General features: G+C 41.6%; 1 protein-coding gene across 5 annotated transcripts in view; it reads left to right on the forward strand.

Moving 5' to 3' along the window:
* sh2d4a (SH2 domain containing 4A) overlaps nucleotides 1–23,667 on the forward strand; it is a 61,719-nt gene that overhangs the window by 17,942 nt on the left and 20,110 nt on the right. For all 5 annotated transcript variants that reach the window (XM_047017261.1, XM_047017262.1, XM_047017264.1 and 2 more), the window contains exon 7: nucleotides 6,000–6,130. In XM_047017261.1, coding sequence (XP_046873217.1) covers nucleotides 6,000–6,130 — 131 coding nt within the window. The remainder of the gene's footprint in view (nucleotides 1–5,999; nucleotides 6,131–23,667) is intronic.

Here is a 23,667-nt window from a genome sequence, read left to right on the forward strand (position 1 = left end):
GGCACTTGCCTTGGTTCCACTTGTGCTGTCGGTCTTTTCCACACTTTGTGCAGTTTTTTGTTGAACTGACTGATGCTTCTTTTCGTGCAAAGTTTCCTTTGTTGTGCATTTTGTTACTGCGTAGGAAGTTCTCTGAGGTATTCCTATGGCTTTGTTTAACATGAGGTTGTCGCCTCTTTCGAGCAGCCGCTCTTGGACTCTTTTCTCTCTCACTCCCGCAATGATGGCGTCAACGAGCATGTCGTCTGGGTCAGTGTACTCACAGTCCATCAGAATTAGCCTCAAATCCTTCAGGAAGTTATCAAAACTTTCAGTCAATCCCATCTGATCTTGGGATATTTGAACGACCTCTGACACCATGTCAGGGCTGCCTACTTTTCCAAAAACCTTGGCGTGAGATTTGGTAGTAGCCCCCCCCCCCACCCCCCGGGCGAGCCTTCGCAAACATCACTCCCCCCAAAGTCGAGTTTACACAGCTGTTTGCGGTCAATGTTGCTTCACTCAATAAACCTGCGGTCGTCCGTTACTGTTGGCAACATTAGCTTGGCTACTTGTTTGGCGTTGCCCTTTTAGCGTGAGATATACAAGGTGTGGCGTGAGAGCGTGAGAAATGGTTGAAATGCGTGTGTCACACGGCAAAACCCTGAGAGTTGGCAGCTCTGCCATGTAATGTATTCCAGTCAACGTACGCGCTGCTAGCTTCGGGCATGCCAACTTTATTGTACTGCGCATGCGTCACACATTCAAGTTCAAGTCTTTTATTTGTCAGGTACACAGAACAACACAAGGTTAGACTGGGCACTGAAATTCTTAAGACAAGACAACGCAAGCACCTGGCATTACATAACATATAAGTACACAGAGCATAATTTACATCCATGCTGAGCTTAAATAAGTGAAACTTCCTAAATATATAGATAGCAATAAATAATCAAACTATGCTAACCCTAATACTAAAACTTCCTAAATTACAGATAACAATAAATAGTACACTATACTAACCCTAAATGCACATAAAACCTGTTTCAACCCTATAACCTATTCTAACCTAAGTGGAGTACAGTACAATAATGCAATTTGCAGATCAGTGACTAAGTCAATGACCATACAGGAGCCTGGTGGCGAGGTACAGTGAGGTACAGTAGTGCAATGTTACTGATAGTGCAACCAGTAGCTGAAAGTGACAGAGTATAAGTGAGTAGTGTGCAGTAAATCAATGTCCATATCAGTGTCCATTCAGGAGCCTGATGGCCCTTGGGTAGAAACTGTTGTCCAGTCTGCGTGTGCGCGACCGGATGCTGCGGTAACGCCTGCCAGAAGGCAACGGGGTGAAGAGACTGAAGGATGGGTGGGAACAGTCTCTTAGAATCCTGCCGGCTTTCCTTAGGCAACGTGTGTGGTAGGTGTCCTGTAGGGCTGGGAGCTTCCTGCCGATGATGAACTCAGCAGAACGGACCACACTTCGTAGGGCCTTGCGGTCCCTGTCTGTGCAGCTCCCATACCACACTGTAATACAACCAGTCAGAATGCTCTCGATAGTGCATCTGTAAAAGTTAGTGAGGATGACTGGGTGCATACCAAACTTCTTCAGTCTCCTCAGGAAGAAGAGGCGCTTACGGGCCGCTTTGACCACCTTGTCCGTGTGAACAGACCAGGTGAGGTCATTGCTGATGTTCACTCCGAGGAACTTGAAGCAGCTGACCTTCTCCACTTCCGATCCATTGATGAGTAGGGGTGCATGCTCCTCCTCCTGCCGCCTCCTATAGTCCACAATCATGTCCTTGGTGATGTTAAGAGAGAGGTTATTGTCCTGACACCATGATGTCAGGGTGTCAACCTCCTCTCTGTAGGCTGACTCTTCACTGTCAGAGATGAGGCCCACGATGGTTGTGTCGTCAGCAAACTTAACAAGGAGGTTGGAGCTGTGCGTTGCCACACAGTCGTGAGTGAACAAGGACAACAGGAGAGGGCTGAGCACACAGCCCTGTGGGGTGCCTGTGTTGGTGATCAGTACAGATGAGGTGCGGTCACCGATTCTCACCACCTGTGGCCTCCCCATCAGGAAGTGGAAGATCCACTTGCAGAGGGAGGTGCTTAGTCCCAGGTTCACAAGCTTGGAGACCAGTCTGGAGGGGATGATGGTGTTGAATGCTGAGCTGTAGTCAATGAACAGCATCCTCACATATGTATTCCCCTTGTCCAGGTGGGAGAGAGCGGTGTGCATAGTCAGAGCCATGGCATCGTCTGTAGACCTGTTGGACCGGTATGCAAACTGCATAGGGTCCAGTGTGGGGGGCAGCGAGGAGCAGATGAATGATTTGACTAGCCGCCCGAAGCACTTCATGATGACAGAGGTCAGTGCTATCGGGCGATAGTCGTTCAGACATGTGACCTTGGTGTTCTTGGGCACAGCGATAATGATGGTCCTCTTGAAGCAGGTGGGGAGTACAGACAGGTTAAGGGAGAGGTTGAAGATGTCACTGAAAACCCCTGTCAGCTGGTCAGCGCAGCCCCTGAGGGCCCTACCTGATATGCCGTCTGGGCCAGGTGCCTTGCGAGGGTTGATCTTCTTAAAGCACAGCCTCACCTCAGCTATAGTTGGTGTAGGCACACCACTGGCTTGGCCTTCAGGTAGCTCCACTGCAGGGGGTCACTGTCCCTCTCAAAGCGAGCGATACAGCACCACAGGTAATGCATTAGTACAGAACAGACTGTAGCCACGGGAGTAAATCAAACTCGATAGACCTTTCACACAACTTCCGGTTATTGTGTGAAAGCTCTATACCAGAGAATGTCTACTATGGGGAGAACTGCCACTTATGGGAAACTTCCAGCTTCTGAACTGGTTGCAGTTCCACCCTAGATCCATATGAGGGCGCTAACGGGTGAGTGCAGAATGAATGGAGGTCTATGGAGCTATACCCCTCAAAATCCACTTTTCTCAGGATATCATGTTTTGTCTAGTAATTTGAATTTTGAATTCAAAGGGGGAGGCAAAAAGAATACACACTGCTGGGTGTTAAGACTTTTTTAAAGTCGCCTTTTTTTTCTAAAAAGCCTTTTAAAATGTAAATGACATCATACACATCGTACGGCCAGAGATACTGCATTACGGCAGTTTTTTCTCTTCCTTTTTTCTCTCGAGGCATTGACAACACAGCTGACAGGTAAGGCTCTCCCTGTCAATACACGTGCTAGAAAGAGTTTTGGTTAGCTAATGTTGTTGCTGATGTTGCTAATGCTCTGACATTCTGGTTCCGCTCTGAATGCCATCAAGTGGGATCTCCGGTCGTATTCAGTCCTTCACTAACCAATCAGCATTCATTAACAGAATGCTAGCGTGTTATGTGCAACAACGACTCACTGACTCACGGTCTTAATGAAAGACGAGTCTTAAGTCATTTTGCTACTTGCATAGCTAACAACAGCTGACCAAAAATAAAACCCATGGTGGTGTTATTGCAGAAAACATGGCTGGCTACATCCCCTGATATTGGATATATTTCTCAGTTTTTATTAACTATAACTAGTTAGCTTCCGGGAGGTACTACACAGCTGGCTAGCTAGCTGGAAGAACTTTAAATCGACTAGGCTAGTTACAGAATAAATAAAAAGGCCACAGACACAGGCCCGGTGATGATATCTCATATGTAGCTTGATATGAGTAGGTAGCCTAGGTAGGAACGAATGTTCGTGTCTTAATTACTTGCCAGACAACAGTTCAATTGTAAATGCGTCAAACTTTATTTCCTGTTAACTTGTTGTATTAGCTGTTTTCCAAAAATACATTTCAAGATTATTAACTTTTTGGTGGCATATTTCTCGTTTGCAGATGGTACTGTTTGAATCGTGATTCCAGCTAAGATTACTGCTAGAGTGATATTGTTAAAATCAGCTTGTTTCAAATGGGTTATTTTATTAATGGAATGCGATATGAGTAGCTGTAAATGCTTAAAAATATCACTAGAAGATAAAAGTAAAAAATGCTGTTAAGCAAAGTCCATGATTTGCTTCTCAGTACATTATATACGTGTGAAATGAGTTCCTGAAAGCATATGCAATGCACAAAAACTTTGTTGCACTCAAATGTGGAGTTAGACCGTTGAACAGTTTCTCTCCCGTTTTCAGCTCAGGTTTTGTATATACAGGGTAAAAACTCAACCTATCTACGTCCAAGCGACCTATCTACGTCAGATCACAGACGGTTGCATTCTGTTACTCAGCTGATACGATGCAAAGACAAAGTAATTAACACATAAAACACTCAGAGACTGCAGGAAATAGGGCTGGGCGATATTTGTTAAAATATATCACAATAGATATTTATATTTATAATGATAATTAAGACGATAGACCACAGATCCATAGTAGTAGCAAAATAAGTCTCTTCCTCAACTTTTTCCCTACACTTGGCATAAAGTTTAGGCAGAACGGTGTGAGAGAAATGTTTGTGGCCAGGGAGCACGTACCTGGGGTCAAGTAACTTAAGCTTTTTAAAAACTTGCTTTTTATCAAACCCTTGGCGCAAACTCACAATTTCTGCATGTTCTAATGAGTGATTTTGCCTCAGGTGGTAAAAAAGGTTTGTCGTATTACCAAACTTGGTAGCCACCTGTTTGCTTACTACACAATTTGCACCAAACATTGCTCTGCTCTTTGTCGGATTTCAAAAAGCCAAACCACTTCCAAATAACTGAAGAAGACTAACCCTTTTTATCAATAATTTCCTAATTGGAAGTTGCTCCCTCGCCATGGCTATTGCTGCATCTGTTTTCGGCAATAAGACTTATTTTCCACGGTTAACATTAGCTACTCCACTCGAGGTGCTCAGGTCAGAATATTATTGTGAGCGTAGGATACCATTTCTCTGCAACTTTCCGGCTGCATCACAGATTTAAATGGACTGCTGTTCCTAATTATTCTCTATTGATATCATAAAAAATGAATTAATGTTACGATATCTTTGAGGGAAGTCATTACTTCAATAAATCGATACATTTTTTTATCGCCCAGCCCTAGCAGGTAGGTCTGTCCTGATATCTGCAATTGATTTAGCTAGTGTTGCTGTTGTTGCTAAATTCAATAAATTCAAGGGGGCGGAGTTTCAGCTCCTTCAGACGACACGCTCCCCCAGTTTCCAGCTGAGAAGACTGCTGATTTTCTCACGATTTCAAAGCCTAATTTAACCTACTTGTCAGTGTTTTTTTTTCAATCAAATTTGGATGCGTAGTTAACCACACATTCTTCTGTGGTGTGATGAAAACTAATTTTAAATTCCACTTTACTGCATCTTTAAGGGGAAGTTTAAGTAATATGTCCAGTTTCTTCATTTTAATGCAACTTTCTTTCAACTATCTTCGTTTCAACTATGTGAGGCTGCCACAAATCACCGTTCCTTTTTGCAATAAGGGAAATTAGAAGAGATTTGTTTCATTTTACACTTCACTGTTAGTATTTTGATGTGAAAATGAGCAGCAAAAAATGTATGTTGTATGCTTTTTTATTGGTGCAATCTTCATCAATAATGAGTATGCATACTTATAAAAAAATATACATAAATATCAGTAAAATTTAAGTACACTCCAAATTCTCCAAATGTTTGGATGTCTGATATTAGTTTAAAAAATAGTTTTAAACTAAATGAGTGTTGCTGTGTACAGTATGTTGTGGCTTGTGATAGCACAGTAAGTCGGGTCATTGTTGTTATGTCCCCGTACATCCTGGAATCAAACTTCACAAGATTGTTATCATCATGTCATTACATACATAATCAATTTACATCAGTAACCACAGCCTCAGTGTTATCTCCATGGCCTGGAATGGATCCAATGTACATCAACCCGCACACTTGTGATGGGTCTGTCTCGTTAATTCGGGCTGCAAGCAGATATCTAGGGATTCGCAGTCTGACGCCCAAGCCCAAACTTTAGAACTTAAATGCAGAAATACTCTTTACCGCCTGACCCACTTTTCTGTCTTTGTCTCTGTGGTGTCGACAGGAAGAAGGGTGTGCCACGCACTCTTTCCACCTCCGGTAGAGAGCACATCATCCAATGGTTCCAGGAGGAGCAGCTGCCTCTTCGAGCAGGTTTTGAAAAGGATCAGAGTCGTATAGCTCCTTGGTTCCATGGTAAAGCCAACAGCTTCAATTTAGTTAGTAAATCTTCAGTGACATAGTTTCTGAAATGTTTGTGTGGAAATAATCATCCATTAGAATTCTTTCCATTAGGGATGACATTTGAGTGGGAAGATCAATATTAACATTAACATTACAGTGCCAATTTGTCTAAGGCACACCTTTTGGGTGATTTGCTGTCCACACGCATTTACTGAATGTCTATGAAAGTAAATTATTTCGTCCATACACATTATTATGCAGGGACGTAGACATACATTGTTAACATTCGGGGGTTAGCCCAAACCTAACATAGGACCTTGACCAGGCTTATTTGACCTCATCTCGGAACATCAATATAGAATGCTCAAAAAGGTTTGCTTTAATTTGTATATGTATATGTAATATAAACATTACGTTCACTGACATGCTATATAGACATTTATATATATATTATATTATCCCTAGTGCATTTATTTTGACAGACTGTGGTAGCATGTTACGAAAACTCACATAACACACAGTTTGTTCTGTCGAGATATAAAAATTATATTCGGGGCTACACTCAAAAGGTTCAGGGCTACAGCCCCGGCAGAAATGGCTGGCAAACCCCCTGCTATCTAAAGCCAAGATATCGTCCCTGATGGCAGCCTCGGCGAATCGGTGCACTCTGTTTTGTCTCAATCACCTGGACTCCCCGGGATCTTATGCCAGGATCCTGTTTGTGGACTTCAGCTCTGCTTTCAACACCATCATCCCAGCTCTGCTAAAGGACAAGCTCTCCCAGCTGAACATGACAGACTCCACCTGCAGGTGGATAACTGACTTTCTGTCGGGACCCCCCAGGGCTACGTCCTTTCCCCTTCTCCCTCTATCCCAACAGCTGCACCTCCAGTCATCAGTCCGTCAAACTCCTGAAGTTTGCAGATGACACCACCCTCATTGGGCTCATCTCTGGTGGGATGAGTCTGACTACAGGTGGGAAGCTGACAACCTGGTGACCTGGTGCAGCCAGAACTACTTTGAGCTAAACGCTCTCAAGACAGAAGAGATGGTTGTGGACTTCGGAAGAACCTAGCCCCACTAAGCCCCATCACCCTGTGTGACTCCCCCGTCAACACTGTGGAGTCCTTCCGCTTCCTGGGAACTATTCTCTCCCAGGACCTCATGTGGGAACTGAACATCAGCTCCGTCACCGAGAAAGCACAACAGAGAGAGAAGTGCACCAATGATGGTGCACTTCTACACAGCCATCATTGAGTCCATCTTCACCTCCTCCATCACCATCAGGTACACTGATGCCACTGCCAAGGACAAGAGCAGACTGCAGCGTATCATCTGCACTGCTGAGGTGATCGGTTGCTCCCTGAGGCAAGTGAGAAAGATTGTGGCCGACTCCTCCCACCCTGGACACGCACTGTTCAGCCACTCCCCTCCGGCAGGAGGCTGGGGTCCATCAGGACCAAAACCTCACGCCACAAGAACAGTTTCTTTTCATCCGCAGCTGGCCTCATCAACAAGGCCCAGAACTCCCAACTGCCACTAATACTGTCAAAGTCCATTGGCCACTTATTGCTCATTGCCCAATGCACACATCACATTGCACTCTGTTCTCTGTATCTTATTTAATTTGTATTGTATATTTTACATAGATGTTTTTTTTAATTGTTTAGTAGTGTTAGAATTGTTTTAGATACTGTTGTAAATGTTCATGTACATTTAATATTTTCTACATTTATTGGTTGATCCTGATATTATGAAAGGATGAAACAACAAAAAATCTTAAAGGGGTGATTGACTCACTGTTCCTTAGGGTCTCCGAATAGGTCAAGGTAGGTTGTTCAAGGTATCTTTATTTTGTACTCGCAGGTAAAATTGTTTTGCAAATGAATAGAATTTCATCTTACAGAAAAAACACATACAAGACACAACAAATATACCGGTTAATGACATCATGACTGGCTGCACCAAACACATGCATATCCCTTCTTGTATTTAACTAACTATTGCATACTAAAACATCTCTCCTCTTATGATTATTTAAAACCTCAATTGCCGCAGGAACAAAAGTATTCCTGTAGCGTCTCGTTTTCCATCTCGTGGCCACAAACCGGCAACCCGAGGGAAGTCAATGAAACCCGTTGCTTAAGGCAGTGTTTCCCAACCAGTGTGCCGCGGCACACCTAGTGTGCCGTGAGAGATCGTCAGGTGTGCCGTGGGAAATTATCTAATATCACCTAATTAAGCTGTAATAAAGTGTGGCAAATAAAAAAAAGCATTTATAAAAAAACTGAAAACAATTATTTCCCCAAAAAAACAGTTCTTCATGCTTTGGCTTTTGCCTACTATACCATGTGAGTGTTTTGGTTCGCGTGAGTTCTAAATATTACGGACGCTTCCACCAGTGTGAGTTATTTTTCCAAAACGGAAGCTAGCTAGCTTTAGTTAGCTTCCGTTACCTAGCAACCTAGCATAATACTCGTACTACTACTATCTGCTAGTTAGCCTCCTGATTGTACATTTTGAAGCCATACTATAGCGTTTGTCATATAGTTTTTGTCTAATCGGAAAATAGTCGAGGAGCAGGAGGAACTCATTGAACTGAAACAAGATCGTGGTTTAAAGCTAAACTTTGCTGATCTTCCTTTGGACAGTTTTTGGTTATCTGTTGCCAAGGAGTTCCCCATTCTAGCCAGTAAAGCTATTTTGACATTGCTCCCGTTTTCAAACACATGTCTGTGTGAGCTGAGCTTCTCAGGCTTGACTGCGATAAAAACTAAAAACAGAGAGAAACTGAGAGCTGTTGAGGAAGAGCTTTGTGTGTGCCTTTCTACCATTACTGCCAGGATATCCATTTTGTGTTCATCGAAACAGCCCCAGGTTTCCCACTAAGTATAAATACATTAAAAAACTATATTATTAACTATATGTATTATAATAAAGGTAATATAATATGTACTGTGTTAGAGTGTCATTTTGGTTGGTGGTGTGCCCCAGGATTTTGTAAAAGTAGTTGTGAAACACTGGCTTAAAGGGGCAATTGACTGCAAAACCGATTTTACCTTGTCATAGTTGAATAACGACAGTTCGGTGGGTAAACTGAACATACCGTGAATATCAAAGTCCATTGACACCTCTTTCCTATTCAAATCTCAAAAAGAAAAAATTTGGCTGTAAAACGCTAGCTTTTCAACAAAGCCACCGGTCCTACGTAGGACCGGTGATCGCCCTCTTATTGGCTCTTGTCTGTACCTTTGTCACGCCCCAGAATTTACATCCAGACCAGCCCGAGGTAGCGTCTATCTCCAATACTAGTTCAGCTGCGCGCTGCTCTGTGTAGGCTATTTATAAGGAATTACAAAGAAGAACGTTTTGAATTATAACAAGGATATCGAAAATGGACCACGGTCGTAAATGCTGTGTTCCAGGCTGTACAGGGAAGGCTAACACTCACAGTCTTCCCAAGGAGCCAAACATTCAACAGGCATGGCTGCTGTTGTCTATGAGAAGATCCTGGCGAAGTTCGACACTCAATCATTCATTTGCTCTGAACATTTCACCCAAGACAGTTTTGACAACCTTGGACAATTTCAAGCAGGATTTGTTAGGAAGCTGAACCTGGAAAGAGGTGCTGTTCCGACCGTATGCTCATTGGAACCGCAAGCTATAAAGACAGTATGATGTTGTGCTAACAGTTATTAGCAATGCTAACGTTTCCTGTATATAGCATACCAGGTAGAATGCTAAATACGTTTCTACACACATCAAATGACTCTAGCTAGACTAGCTGTAGTCGGCATTAGAAGGGAAGCTTCCGAAAAAATAGCCAGAAAACGAACAGCAATCTGGCTTATTGCTAACGCCTGTCTAAATTGCTATTTGAAACCATAAACTATTTGAAAGAACTGGAGAAAGGCAGGTTATAGATACAGGATACGTTAGCATTGCTAGTAACTGTTACTAGTAACACCTAGACCAGGGGTCGGCAAGTAACTTGGGCCACGGGCCAGTATTTTTCCTCGCCACTAGACGGCGGGCCAGAGTCTGGGTTACTGCCTATTTAGACGCTGCGATAGGTGCCCTTGCGATACGTGCACTCGCAACAACTAGGCCTATATGGAGAATGGGTATGTCTACTACAAATAGCTAACGATAATAAACCATGTGCATGAGCCCATTGGTGGTCTGTTAACGAACTGTATCAACATGGTCGTCACTGTCATCCCAACGTGGTGGGTCGTCATCGTTGGTGCACATAAATACTGTCATCAAGTGAGAATAGGATTACTAGGACCTAGTCAAGGTTTTAATGTGAGGTGAAATCGGAACTTCACATTAATGCGAGCAAAAATTTAATTTTTTACCTGGCTTTTTCAGTTCCTCCTGGGATCTTATCCCTTCCATTTTATTTTTTTCGCTTCAGCTTAATCTAGCTAACTCCCTCCACAACAATAAATTATGGTTTGTGTTTGAGAAACATGCGCGACAACTGAACTGCACTTTTTAATGCACGGTCTGATCATGCGCTTAATTAGATTAAAACATAATGTAGCCTATTAGCTTACTTTTCAGTCACACAGTAACTTAACAAACTTAAGGCATATCCTGTTATTCGGTGTGTGAAAAAAACAAAGAGAAAGCAGGCGATCTTCTGGCCCAATTTATAAGCGGGCAAAGCGGCCCACCGTGAATTCTCCCTATTCTCCCGATGGCCATTCCGGGCCTGAAACTATAAATTAATAAGCAATGTCGTGGGGGGTGCTATCGGGGTGCTTTGGTCTTTCTTGGGGGTGCTGAAGCACCTGCTAGCCCCTTCCTAGCGCTGCCATAGAGAGCGCTGCCCATGATTACTAACCATAACTGTGCTTTCACCTCAGGCGATCTGTCAGCCGTGAGGTGTAGCGATCATATGGTAGCGATGACATGGCGAAAAAATACTTCAGAAAAGTCAATAAGTGTATTCGACTTCATGCAGCGACGGCAGCGCCGACAGCCGGCTGCCTTGAAGCTGAGAATGCCATTGGTTACTTCAAGTCAACCGGGCTGCAGGCGACGCCGGCGCTGCATGAAGTCGACAACATCTAATGACACCATACCCAGTTTCCGGTTTCAAAATAAAAGTCGACGGGGAAAAAAGCGTTATAAAAAATATATAATTGGAAATATTTTGACGGGCCAAATAAAATCGCTGGCGGGCCACAATTGGCCCGCGGGCCGCCTGTTGCCGACCCCTGACCTAGACTCTAAGCATGTAAACAAGTTTAGCTTGCTAGTTAACGCAAGAGCATAGGTAGAATGTGTGATAATTTAGCCTAGTTTATTGGCAATGGGCTTACGTTGATTCATGTTCCTGACTGTGTTTCATTCAAATAAATAACCTGCGTAATGAAAATCTACAATCCAAGATGCATGTTTGTCCAGATCTTTGTCATGTTATTTTACAGCAAGATATCTAGAGCTAGCCTAGCTAGCTAACTGAAGCCGAGTAGAATCACGATATGGGTTGGTTGCTAAGCTGTAGCCTAACGTTCTACCCACCTAAGTCAATCCAGTTTGCTTCAACAACAGAAGTGGAAACAAGTAATGTTATCATTTCAAATGATATATAGTCAATCTGTTGAAAACAGTGTTGTGTAGAAACAATAGATTTATTGGCGCGTTTTTATTTCAAGTCTCCAACTTCGGTGTTTCAGCGAGTGCTGCTGTTGGCCGTGTTACGTTTTTGCTCCCAGCTTCACTCGTTGATAACCAACCAATCAGCGCGCAGCTTATCTAAATATTAATTAATTAAGCATACCATAAAAGGAGAAAAGCTTGTGTTTTTTCCCGGGAACATTTCAGAGGATCTGTCAGAGGGCATAGAACAGCACCCGGGCCATTTTCAACCCAACCAATGTTACATACCCTATTCGGAGACCTTAAGGAAAAGTGTGAAATACCCCAAAAACCCAGTCAATTGCCCCTTTAAGGGATGCAGCTCATCACTTAAAATAGTACTTGCCTTCCTTTACAACTGAGATGTATAAATGTAATCTAGAGTCTGTTGATATACTCCTATTATCTTACTCGCCCATTTGACAATTTGTTGTTGTTCTTCACTGACAGACTCCCGTACCACACCATATAGGGTATGTAACATTGATTGGTCTAAAAATGGCCCAGATACCGTTCTATGCCCCCTGATACATACAGTGAAATTTCCCCGGGAAAAAACGCTAGGTTTTCTCCTTTTTATGGTATGCTCAGAGCCATAGAAAAAGAAAGTTGCGACACTTCCATAGACTCCCATTGTTATCGAGGAATGCGGAAATAAAGCGTGTCTCACACGACCTATAGTTTTTTTTATAGTTATAGTTTTCAGTGTTTCCGAAGCAAGTTAGCTAGTAAATTGACGAAAATCCTGCGTTATTTTATATTTCTACCACCACATAGCAATTGTTATTAGTAGTATTTCATACAGCCAGCTTTAGATAAAATGTATCCTAAGATTATAACTTGTTAGATTCTAAATGCAGTTAGAGCTAGACCGTAGGTCTAACGTAAGCAACACTTTTACTGTAGCTAGCTAGAGCACGTGTATCATAACCAGAAGTCCGTTGGTTTATAGTCTGTCAAATTAGTTCTAGTTATTGGTGTTCGTTGGCATACAAAGTTAGTCTTCTCTTATTAGCCTGTAGTACATCTGATTAGAGCTAGCAACAATGAATTGCATATTGGGGTCCTCTATCGTCCAGCTAGCTCTCAACGCTCAGCAGGAATTTCAGGTCCACTCACTAGCTATAGCTCAACTAGATAACATGGCTAGTTTGCATCTAACAATCACTGGATCACTACAAACAAATGTAGTGGAAGAACATTTGACATATTGTACAATAAAATGTTTTATTGAATGCAGTTGGTTGTGTTATATATTCTGTTCTATTTAACAAAATCCTTTCTTGTCTTAAATTGAGCAGTTGATGGTGATAATGGTTAGATTCAACTTGCATCAAGTACTACAAATATAAGTGTTGTTAATGTGGTAAATTGTAAGTGGACTGATGAATAAAAAAACGTTTAACAAGTCCCATTTACTTCAACAGTCAAAGGTTAAACATTAAGTGGAATAATATAGTCCTCATTAGGCTACTGTTTGTTATGTACAGTATGGTACAGTTGGTACAGTATGGTAGCTAGCATAGCCATTTATAGCTCCGCTTCACAATATTGCATTATGTATAAGTTAATGTTATACATAAATGTTAATCAAGTATCAGATATACATGACACAACACACCAGTAACCAATTGACATTGTGTTCATTTACAAAAAATGGCCATGAATCGAGATTGAGCTGCTGTCTGTCCCGCCGAAAACCATTCGAACAGGTTGACAGAGTAGTTTTTTTTTTTACTACAGCGAGCTACTGGAACCACGTGACAAAAAAGCTGTAGATTTGTTCCTGTGTTACCAAGCCCCCAACCCTCGCCCCTCGGCTTGAAGCAACGGCCCCGGTGGATGTAGGTGGTATTGCATTACGGTTAGGTTTCCGATTCTTTCGGTCGTTTTTATTCTATTAACTCCAGTCAACATTTACAAAACTATCTCCCCCCAAAAATTATGTTGGATTCTCGAACCTGGCTCATACTACTAGCTTTTTCATAGAATAATTTTTCCTGATCTTTGCTTAGTTTGAGACCAATCCGAAATGGGTAAACTAGCACCCCATTTATTTGCTTACGTCAATAAAAGTTGCCTGCAAATGTGCTCGCGGATACTAACAGGGCACGAGCACAAAAGTTCACATTGGCCAATAGCCGATTTACATTGAGCTGAATGAGCCATAGACTTAAATTGAAGGAGCACAGGGAGAAATGGCTTGAGTTGCCTGCCTTGTTGTAGCAAGTTTAGCAAATCGTTGTCACACATACATGAAATGTTGTTAATATAGTTTATTCCCGTTATTTTAAAACTGATTAGATTTTTCGTAAAAACGTTCATGACATGATAGCAAATATATTATGTTAAGCGCGAGCATAGATTGTTGACATGTCTATCTGGAGCAAAGACGAAGATTAATACTTTAACTGTTAACTACAATAGGAAATGATATATATTTAAATAATATTAGTCTTGCCTTCAGAAGCTTTTGTTAAACACACCCATTATTCTTTTTTTGATTGTGTCAGACTGCTTTTGTGGGACAATGAAGGTCCTCAGTAACTGTTTCACCCCCACTTACATCTGATGGTAACGTCTTGTAGCCTATATGGTTCTATAAATATGCCCCTTTCAAAGGCAAATGTTCAAACAAGTATATTTTAGACACACTTCTCGAGCTTTTATTTATTACATTATCAACACGTCTTGTTAGATCACGTTATATCCATTAATAAACGTTTGGTTTTCTAGGTTGAACATGTAGCGCCTCCTAGAATGTCTTCTGTTAATTTGGAGTGCGCTCCCCAAATTCTTTTTATAGTAAAAGGTCTCTCTAATTAATTAATTTATATCCTAGTGTGGTAATTTTTAGATTCCTTTAATCTAGTATGATAACCCCTAATATTACCTGTGTAAAACCCAAATGCTTAAACAATGATCAAAAGAAAACATGTTTTATATATTTACTGAAAATATATAAATACACATGAAATACAAATATACAGTCAATTTAACAAATCTTTTCACCCCTCAATTCGGTATCCTAAAACTAAGCCGGCATACCTTAACTAGTCCACTAAATTGAAAAACAGGCGATCATATTAACCAACCATGTTGCAGGCCCGTTGCATGACTTGGAGTGGAGGATCTCAACAAAATGTCCATTCGCGCCGTTGTGCCTCAAACCAAAACCCCAAAAATACTGTTGCAGTGGTTGATGTCCTCCCCACCGTTGCAGCACTTTCCTGGTGGCGCTGGTGAGGTAAACGTCCTAACCTCCGATGCTCCTGGAGATTTGCACTCTCGAAACATGTGCCCGAGACAACCGAGCAGGCGACTTGCAGGCCACAGTTCGTTGAAGCTTCTTGCTAACTCGAGCTGACTAGCTAGCTCTCTCTAATGTAAAAACTAGTCGAGTCTTACACAACAGTCACATAACCGGCAACGTACATTAAAGGTTTCTTCAGACTCACTGTCCGTAGTCTGCATAAACATCACACTCACGCTTAGGCTATAAACTTAGTCTTTTACTAATTTATACCGCCGCAGTGTTCCATGCCAATCTCACTCCTTTCTTTCCGTTCTCTCTCCCTCTCACAGCCAACAACCTCTCACCCCTCACCCCTGATTGGCTCTATTTAAAGGAACGTGAATATTAATGAACTCCATCGAAATACATAAAAACAGTACAAAACAAATTAACATTTTAATCAATTCACTTTTTAAATCTTAAATGCTATTTATTATATAATGAACTTATTTATTCTAACTTATATTTATATAGCCATGAATACAATTCAACAGGGTTACAAACATATAAAACACAGGTCGCTATTCGACACTGATGTGAAATTGAAGGCAGTGTGAATTTCGTGGCATTTCGTTAGAATATAAAGTTGACAGGAAGCTATGGTAAGTCTGCATTATGGAAGATTTCGGTTACCAAAATAAATAAGCTTTCTTTGCCTGGCGAGAACAACGACGGACCTGTTCATGTTAACAGTTTATTTCATCTGCCACTGACGTGTCGGCGAGATCAAAGAGAGTGTCCAGAGAATGCCTAAAATGCCTGATTGAAGTTCCACTCAAGTTCCATATGAGGGCACTAACGGTCGAGTGCAGAATGAATGGAGGTCTATGGAGCTATACCCCTCAAAATCCCCTTCTCAGGATACTTTTTTTTTTTTCAAGAAATTAGAATTTTGAATTCGAAAGGGGAGGCTAAACAAATACACACTGCTGGGTGTAAAACCATTTTGAAGTCGCCTTTCTGTTCTAAAAAGCCTTTTAAAATGTAATTGACGTCATACACATCGTACGACCAAAGATATTGTTTTAGGGCAAGCTTTGGTCACTTCCTTTTTTCTCTCAAGCTATCGACAACACAGCTGACAGGTTAGGCTCTCCTTGTCAATACACTTGCTAGAAAGAGTTTTGGCTTGCTAATGTTGTTGCTAATCATGCTAATGCTCTGACATTCTGATTCTGCTTCGGATGCCATCAACTGGGATCTCTGGTCGCAGTCAGTCCTTCACTAACCAATCAGCATTCGTTAGCAGAATGCTAGCGTGTTATGGGCAACAACGACTCATCCTGTAAGAAATCGAAAGGACATAAGTGCTCGTTCATTCAATTTTTGACCTATAATCCATGTTGAAAATATAACATCTACAATAAAATTTCTCAACTACAATCAGGTGAAAGAGACAAATGTAGACGTTTAGCTCCATAGACTCCCATTCATTCTGCACTCAGCCGCGATTACTCCCGGTGGAACTCTGGTGGAACTACAACAAAATTCGGTATATAGGGAGTGGTCAGGCTCTCCTTAAACAGGCTCTGATATGCTCATGAATATATAGATAAGCTGATTGGTTGGTTTACAACAAGTGAAGCTGCTGAGCAAAGAAGCAACATGGCCAACAGCACTCACTGAAACACGAAGGTGGAGATTTGAAATAAAAACATACAAAAAATGTATTGTGTCTACACAATAACAGATTTCAACAGATCGACAGATTGATTAGATATCATTTGAAATTATTAGTCAGTCAATTTTGGCTTGTTAACTGAGGCATTAGCATAATTAGCCTATATTTTATAATTAAAATATATATATTTTTTTGAGCCGCTGAAATAAACATTTCACAATACCTTACAAGAAATGTGCCGAACAAATCTGTATGTTGTCCAGATTTTTCCCTCGTAGATGTTGGTTGAGCTTTGCCAACCACAAGCGCCTCCTTTCCTCTGACAATCTCTGGCATTCCTTTTCCTGGTTTTTAATAACTTTTGGAAGTCGATATTATACCAAATGTTTTTCACGATCTGTCCTATTTCTACAACCTGAAACACGGCAATAATTCAAAATTTTCCTTGACGACGTTCGGGATATACTTTAGTGCCAGTACTTTGTTGTGATGCGGAGTGCCTCTAAGATGGCGACTTCCGGTCTGATGACGCGTCGGTGAAAACCCTCTATACATATCTTTCTTTCCGAACTAGCATCACATCAAACACAGACTGTGCATGCATTAGCGGGCAGCTGTGGTCGCGTATATTATTACTGATTACAAAAAAAATAAAACTTGAACAAATAAATAATAACGATAGGGAAATTGTATATTTTCAAACACCCCTTTTCATATCATTTGGGTCGCGATGGTTTGTGATTTTGAAAACGTGGGTCACTGAAAAACAAGTTTGAAAACCACTGGCGTAGAAGATCCCTGTGCAGTTCGACCCTCAACACATTTGCGCAAACCATTTCACCAAGGACGGTTTTGAAAACCTGGGACAATGTAAAGCAGGATTTGCTATGAAGCTGTTGCTGAAAATAGGTGCGTTCCGACCTAATGTTAGGGAGGACAAACGTTCTGCTCTCAATGTAATCACACAACGAGTTCCAAGCGTCAACAAATGCAAAACTGAACTTATTGCTCATTTAAAATTGGGATAAAAACACAATTGTGAGATTTAATGTACAATACGATGTACGCTGATATAATTAGTACATTTACTTTCGAAAACAGCAGTCAATTTTCGCTTGTTAACTGAGGCGTTAGCATAATTAGCCTCTGCGAAGCCACTTTAGTGATTCTACCTTTTCTTATTATTGGTGGCCAAGCCGCGAAGCGGCGAAGCCACTTAAGTGTTTCTACCTTTTCTTTACTATTATTGGGTGTGCTTTGCCTTCGGCAAGGGCGCAACCATTGTTATCTCACATATATATCATTATTAATTATTGTTTATTTTCGCCCCCCCTAACCGTGCGTGTCCACTACAGTGGAGCGGAGCGGCGCGGAGCGTCGGCTTCCAATCCATTTTCAATGAAACTGGGCGTTGACGCTCGCTTACGCTCCCACAATGCCCTACACCAGCGTCAACGCCTGGTTAATTGAAAATGGATTGGAAGCCAACACTCCACTCCGCTGTAGTGGACACGGTAAGGATGCCTCAATATTTGGACTACATAGACAACGGCGATGTCAAAAGGTTCGTCTTGGTAGCGATTGCGTTGCTTGTATTTGGATTTACGTTCCGTTGCACAGTTTAGGTGGTTACATCGTTTTTGCCTTTAGTCGACGAAGGCTAATCTGTGCTAGCTACGTCATCACGTTAACACACGTTAGCAACAACGCATGGATACAACGTGATAAAGACGTTCTAGCACGCAAATTGGAGCTTGGATTACGAGTGAAAGATACCACCCCCAAAAAATCCCAACCATTTGGCTTTGTTGAGAAAGCGATTTTGAGTGGAACTGCCATCTCGGATTTTTGATTTAGGCCTTGAAAGTCTTTTTAATTTGAGCGAGTGCGGGTCGCCCGTGAGACCGCCTAGTCTTTTAGGCGGCAGCCATGCTAGAAAGCATCATAGTAGTATTTTCGTAGCTAATTTTATAGTTCAATTTTACACAAAAAAAACTGAAAGAGGGAAATGTTATGACGATATGACTATTGTGAAAACAGCCAGGTGGTGAGATTTTAATGTAGGATGCTGTAAAAACGTTGATTTGTTTGCTACGTGAGAGCCCCGTCAGCCTCCATTGACGATTGCGGCAGCAACAACAGTGTTGTCGACGAGTGTTGACACTCGTCGACAACAGTGTTGTCGATCTGCGTCTGATGAGTATTTTCTTAATTTCGTACCAGGGTCAATTCTACATCCAAATGGAGAGCAGTGTTTCAAAGAAATGGCGATTGCGAAGACAGCCAGCGGGTCAGCCAGCAGGTCAGAATGTTATTTGTGTAAAACTTGGAATTTGAGTGAGACCGCGTCTTGTTTTGACGTTATTCACTTGAATGGGGCTTCCCAACGTTCTGCGATGAACAATTTTCTCATATTTGACCGTTGCTATGCATATTTGACCGCTGTCAAGGGAAGTGGCCTTTTTGCATTGGATTCATGTCTTTCGTAGCACTTTGCAAGTAGTCCGGTAACTTTTCAACCCCAGGGTACTCTGTTGCTTAACGATGTCAGCTGATTGGAAGCCTAAAGAATGTTCAAAGTCTATGAAGTTCAACGTCTTTGGCAAACTATTTCTCTGCTGATCAACAATACGAATGGTAACAAATACATTGTAAAAAGACACACTGTGTTAATTTATTTTTGTTGGCGAGTAGCCGTGTAATAAGCGGGATAATGTATAGAACGCCGGTAATTATAGGGAAAATAAGCACCTTCAGGGTGAAACAAAACAGGTGCTGTTCGCCCTGTCGGGGCTTATTTTCCTGGTAATGACAGGCGTTCTACACATTATCTACGGTGGCCGTCATGTGCAAACACGCTGCAAACTAAGAAAACGCATGCATACACAAAACACAAGCAAATTAAGAAAACATCTTAATTAATTTGACAACACGTGCAGCATTCAGCAAACACGCTGCAAATACACTCAACACAACCAAATACATAAACACTCTGCAAATACGCGTTGCAAAAACGCTGCAGTACATAAACGCGTTGCGAAAAACGTAAGCACGCAATCCAAAAATGCTGCATCCAGTTTTCACAACGGAAGTTTCCAAGGCTCTAGGGGGAGAGACAAGTGGAACATCTTGATTTTCGGCCCCATGGAGCGAGAGAGAAAGAGAGAGCATATGAAAGGTTTGGACCAACATCGAAGTAAGTCTTTTGAAAAACTGTCAAAGAGGAGGGGCACATGTAAAAATGAATACTAATCTTTTTATGTCGCCTCTTTACTTCGATTTAGGTCCTATTCAAAACAAACTTCTCATCTGCCCTCTTTGGTTCTAAAATCACGCTCTTCTACTTTGCGCTCCCACTGGCCTGGAGCACTTCCGTTGTGTTATCTGGATGCAGCGTTTTTCTGTTTGCATTTGTTTTCGGGTTTTGCAGCGTGTTTCTATATTTGCAGCGCGTTTGCTGAATGCTGCGCATGTGTGGTCAAATACATGTTTTCTTAATTTGCTTGTGTATTGTCAATTTGCTTGTACTTTGGCTATTTGTAGCGTGTTTGCACATGTCGGCCACTGCAATTATCCCCTTTCCCCATTTCCGGCGCTTTCAAACAATCAGTGAAGTGTGGATAGCAACAGCAGCTAGCTTGCCTCTAGCAAACTGCTTTTGAATTAGCCATGTCCACCAAAATTAATATCAAACTTATTTACGTTTTGGGGGACTTATTTTCAGTTAGCAGACGGTACTATTTGAATTCCATCTGAAATACTGCCAGTGACAACGTTGTTACAGTAGCTTGTTTCAAGGGGGCTTATTGTTTCAAAGGGTGTTCTTAATGAATTATGCAATATGAGGAGGCTAAATGCTTGAAAATATCATTAGATGGGAAAACGGACCTACCTGCAACCGACGCAAGCAAGCACACCCTACAATTTCCCCAGAAATTGTACCCTCTCTAGTTACACTTCTTCTGCCATTGGAGTCTATGGCAGCCCCTAGAACCGTATGGTAAAAAGTTGTGAAATTTTGCACACTCATTAAGCACAGTCCCCTCTTTATATTCACCAAGTTTCATGGATTCCCTGGATCAAGAGGAGTTTAACGTCAAGTCCTATGACGTCAATTTCCGGTTATTTAGATTTTCCGCCATTTCCGGTTTTAGCAAAAACCTTTGAAAGCCTACTCCTCCTACAATTCTTCTTCAATCTTCCCCAGAATTGGAACACAGCATCGTCAGAGGAACCCTCACATAATTTATCCAAAGATTTTTGATTTTCAAAACCGTTTGTCCGGTACAGCTAATCAAAATCGGCAACAAAGCAACCAAACAGGAAGTTGGGTAATCTCAGCAAATTCTTGGAAAATCAACTCCAAACTTGGTGAGATGACTCCAAACCCTCTTTTGAAGATGTCCAATCAATTTGGTGTCATGTGATCACTGGGCATGGCCGCAGGAAACAAAAATGTGTTTTCGCCAATAACTGTTGATTTGTTTGCTTTTATTAATTGATTCCTTTGTGTCATGATATCTTGGGACATCCCATGTGTGATACATGATAACTTGTGATAATAGCCGAATTGATGCGGCCGCCATTTTCTATTCATTGAAAAACTTTTTTTCTTTACTCCTCCTACACATGTTGTCAAATCTTCACCAAATTTGGCAGAGATTATCTTCAGATCAAGCCTCACGAAGGCCATCAAATGATTTTTTTATAATTTTCCCCGAAAACTATGATTTTTTAAATTGTATTTTTTATATTTTCCTTTTGGCAACAAAACGTTGATTGTATCCATGGTAGACAATTTTTCTAAATATATATAAATTTTTTATTTTTTTACGTGACGTAGAGACGGTAGTAGGCGTACAGTAGGATAGACGTTGAGTAAACTTTCGCAGTTTGAGCATCGCTTTGCTGATTTCCGGAGAAGGGCTGAATTTTTTTTTGTGATGAACCTAAAACATTTTTGTCACCATGATGCTGCTCGGAAAGTTAGAGCGCTTGTGGAGTTCTATTCGGAGGATCTGATTCAGGCCGATGATGTGTTTGATGAATTTGTTACATTTCATACTATGTACCGTGAACTGACCATGGAAAAACATGAACTAAACACACGCAGAATCCTTCCATTTCTCATTGACAACGACATGGACCATACTTTCCCAATCTAGCCAGGAGTTTCAGCCGTCTGAAATTAATAAAGAGTTCCTTGCGATCAAGCATGGGAGAGGAGCAGCTGTCCAACAATCGAGATTGACATGAACAAAGTAATCGCAAGATTTGCTAAAGATAAGAACCGACAGATGATGATTTAAATAGGCAAGGGCATTTGTTGTGGCCTGTTTCATGTCTGCATATATTCTGACTTTGTGAAACTAAAGTTTCTTAATGTGTTTGTGTTTTGACCTGTGTGTAGGCTATGAGTTAGCTGGTTTTGAATATCCTAATATATGTCAGTTCGGAAAAGAAAATGATTATAGTCTAATGGAATTTTAGTTCAACCGTAGCATGCCTGTAGGTGGTCTACTGCAGTGCACGTCACGTGTGTGTGTGTGTGTTGAGCACTCTTTTTTTTCTCATGGGGGCTTGATTCGCGTGTAACTCGCTCAAATTGATGCTGAAAGAATTGTTATGTAGGCCTATGTTTGTTTATTATAAGTTGTCACTGTTAGGATGACTATAGGCTACTGTCTTTAAAGGGATGATTGATTGTTTTTTTTTGGCTATTACACACTGTTCCTTAAGGTCTCCAAATAGGGTTTTGTAACATTGGTTGGGTTGAAAATGGCCCGGGTGCTGTCCTATGCCCCCTGATAGATCCTCTGAAATCTTCCCGGGAAATAAAACTAGCTTTTCTCTTTTTATGGTATGCTCATTAATATTTAGATGAGCTGCGCGCTGATTGGTTGGTTTTCAATGAGTGGAGCTGGGGACCAAAAACGCAACACGATCAACAGCACTCACTGAAACACCCGAAGGTGGAGACTTGAAATAAAAACGGGCAAATAAATCTATTGTGTTTACACAACACTGTTTTCAACAGATTGACTAGATATAATTTCAAATGATAACGTTAGTTGTTACCACTTCTGTTGTCGAAGCAAACTGGATTGACTTAGGTGGGTAGAACGTTACAGCTTAGCAACCAAACTATATTGTGATTCAACTCAGCTTCAGTTAGCTAGCTCTAGATATCTTGCTGAAAAATAACCTGACAAAGATCTGGACAAACGTGCATTATGAATTGTAGATTTACATAACAACACGGGTTATGTTGAGGATTGTGTAGCTGCGTAGTGTAGAATAATACAAGGTTAAACATCGGACCAAGTTGTTTGTAGTTTAATTTAAGTAATGATGCAATCACAAGATACACAATGAAAACAACACACCAGGATGTTCGTAGTCTGGTTCTCAACCCTGTCCTCAGGGACCCCCTGTCCTGCATGTTTTAGATGTGTCCCTCCTCCAACACACCTGATTCAAATAAATGGTTGTTATCTAGCTCTGTAGAAGCCTTTTAACGAGCATGCATTTGAATCAGGTGTGTTGGAGCAGGGAAACATCTAAAACATGCAGGACAGGGGGTCCCTGAGGACAGGGTTGAGAACCTCTGGTCTAGTACAATGAATCAGTCGATGATGCAACAGCAGTCTCACAGAATCAGAGTCTCAGAAGAAAAAAACGAAGGCCTTTGTTGAGAAAGTGGTCATGACAGAGCAGAGACAGTTCTGCCCATACCAAGTTCTGTCTCCCTGTCCTCGGGAGACAGGTCCTGTACCCCCCAGAGAGGGAGTGCCATTGATGGATGATTGGTCAGAAGACCATGTGGTGGGAATGTGGTTGTCCAATTAAATGTCCAGGGCGTTCATGGTGGCGCAAGGTGGGCAGTCCAAGGATCTGGTGATGTTCGGAGAGGGAGGGGGGCGGAAAAAGACCCACAGGTCTACTCAGGGAGGGGGGCAGACAAGACCCACAGGTCTGAGG

Source organism: Hypomesus transpacificus, unplaced genomic scaffold, assembly GCF_021917145.1.
Source record: "Hypomesus transpacificus isolate Combined female unplaced genomic scaffold, fHypTra1 scaffold_51, whole genome shotgun sequence".
Classification (NCBI taxonomy): domain Eukaryota; kingdom Metazoa; phylum Chordata; class Actinopteri; order Osmeriformes; family Osmeridae; genus Hypomesus; species Hypomesus transpacificus.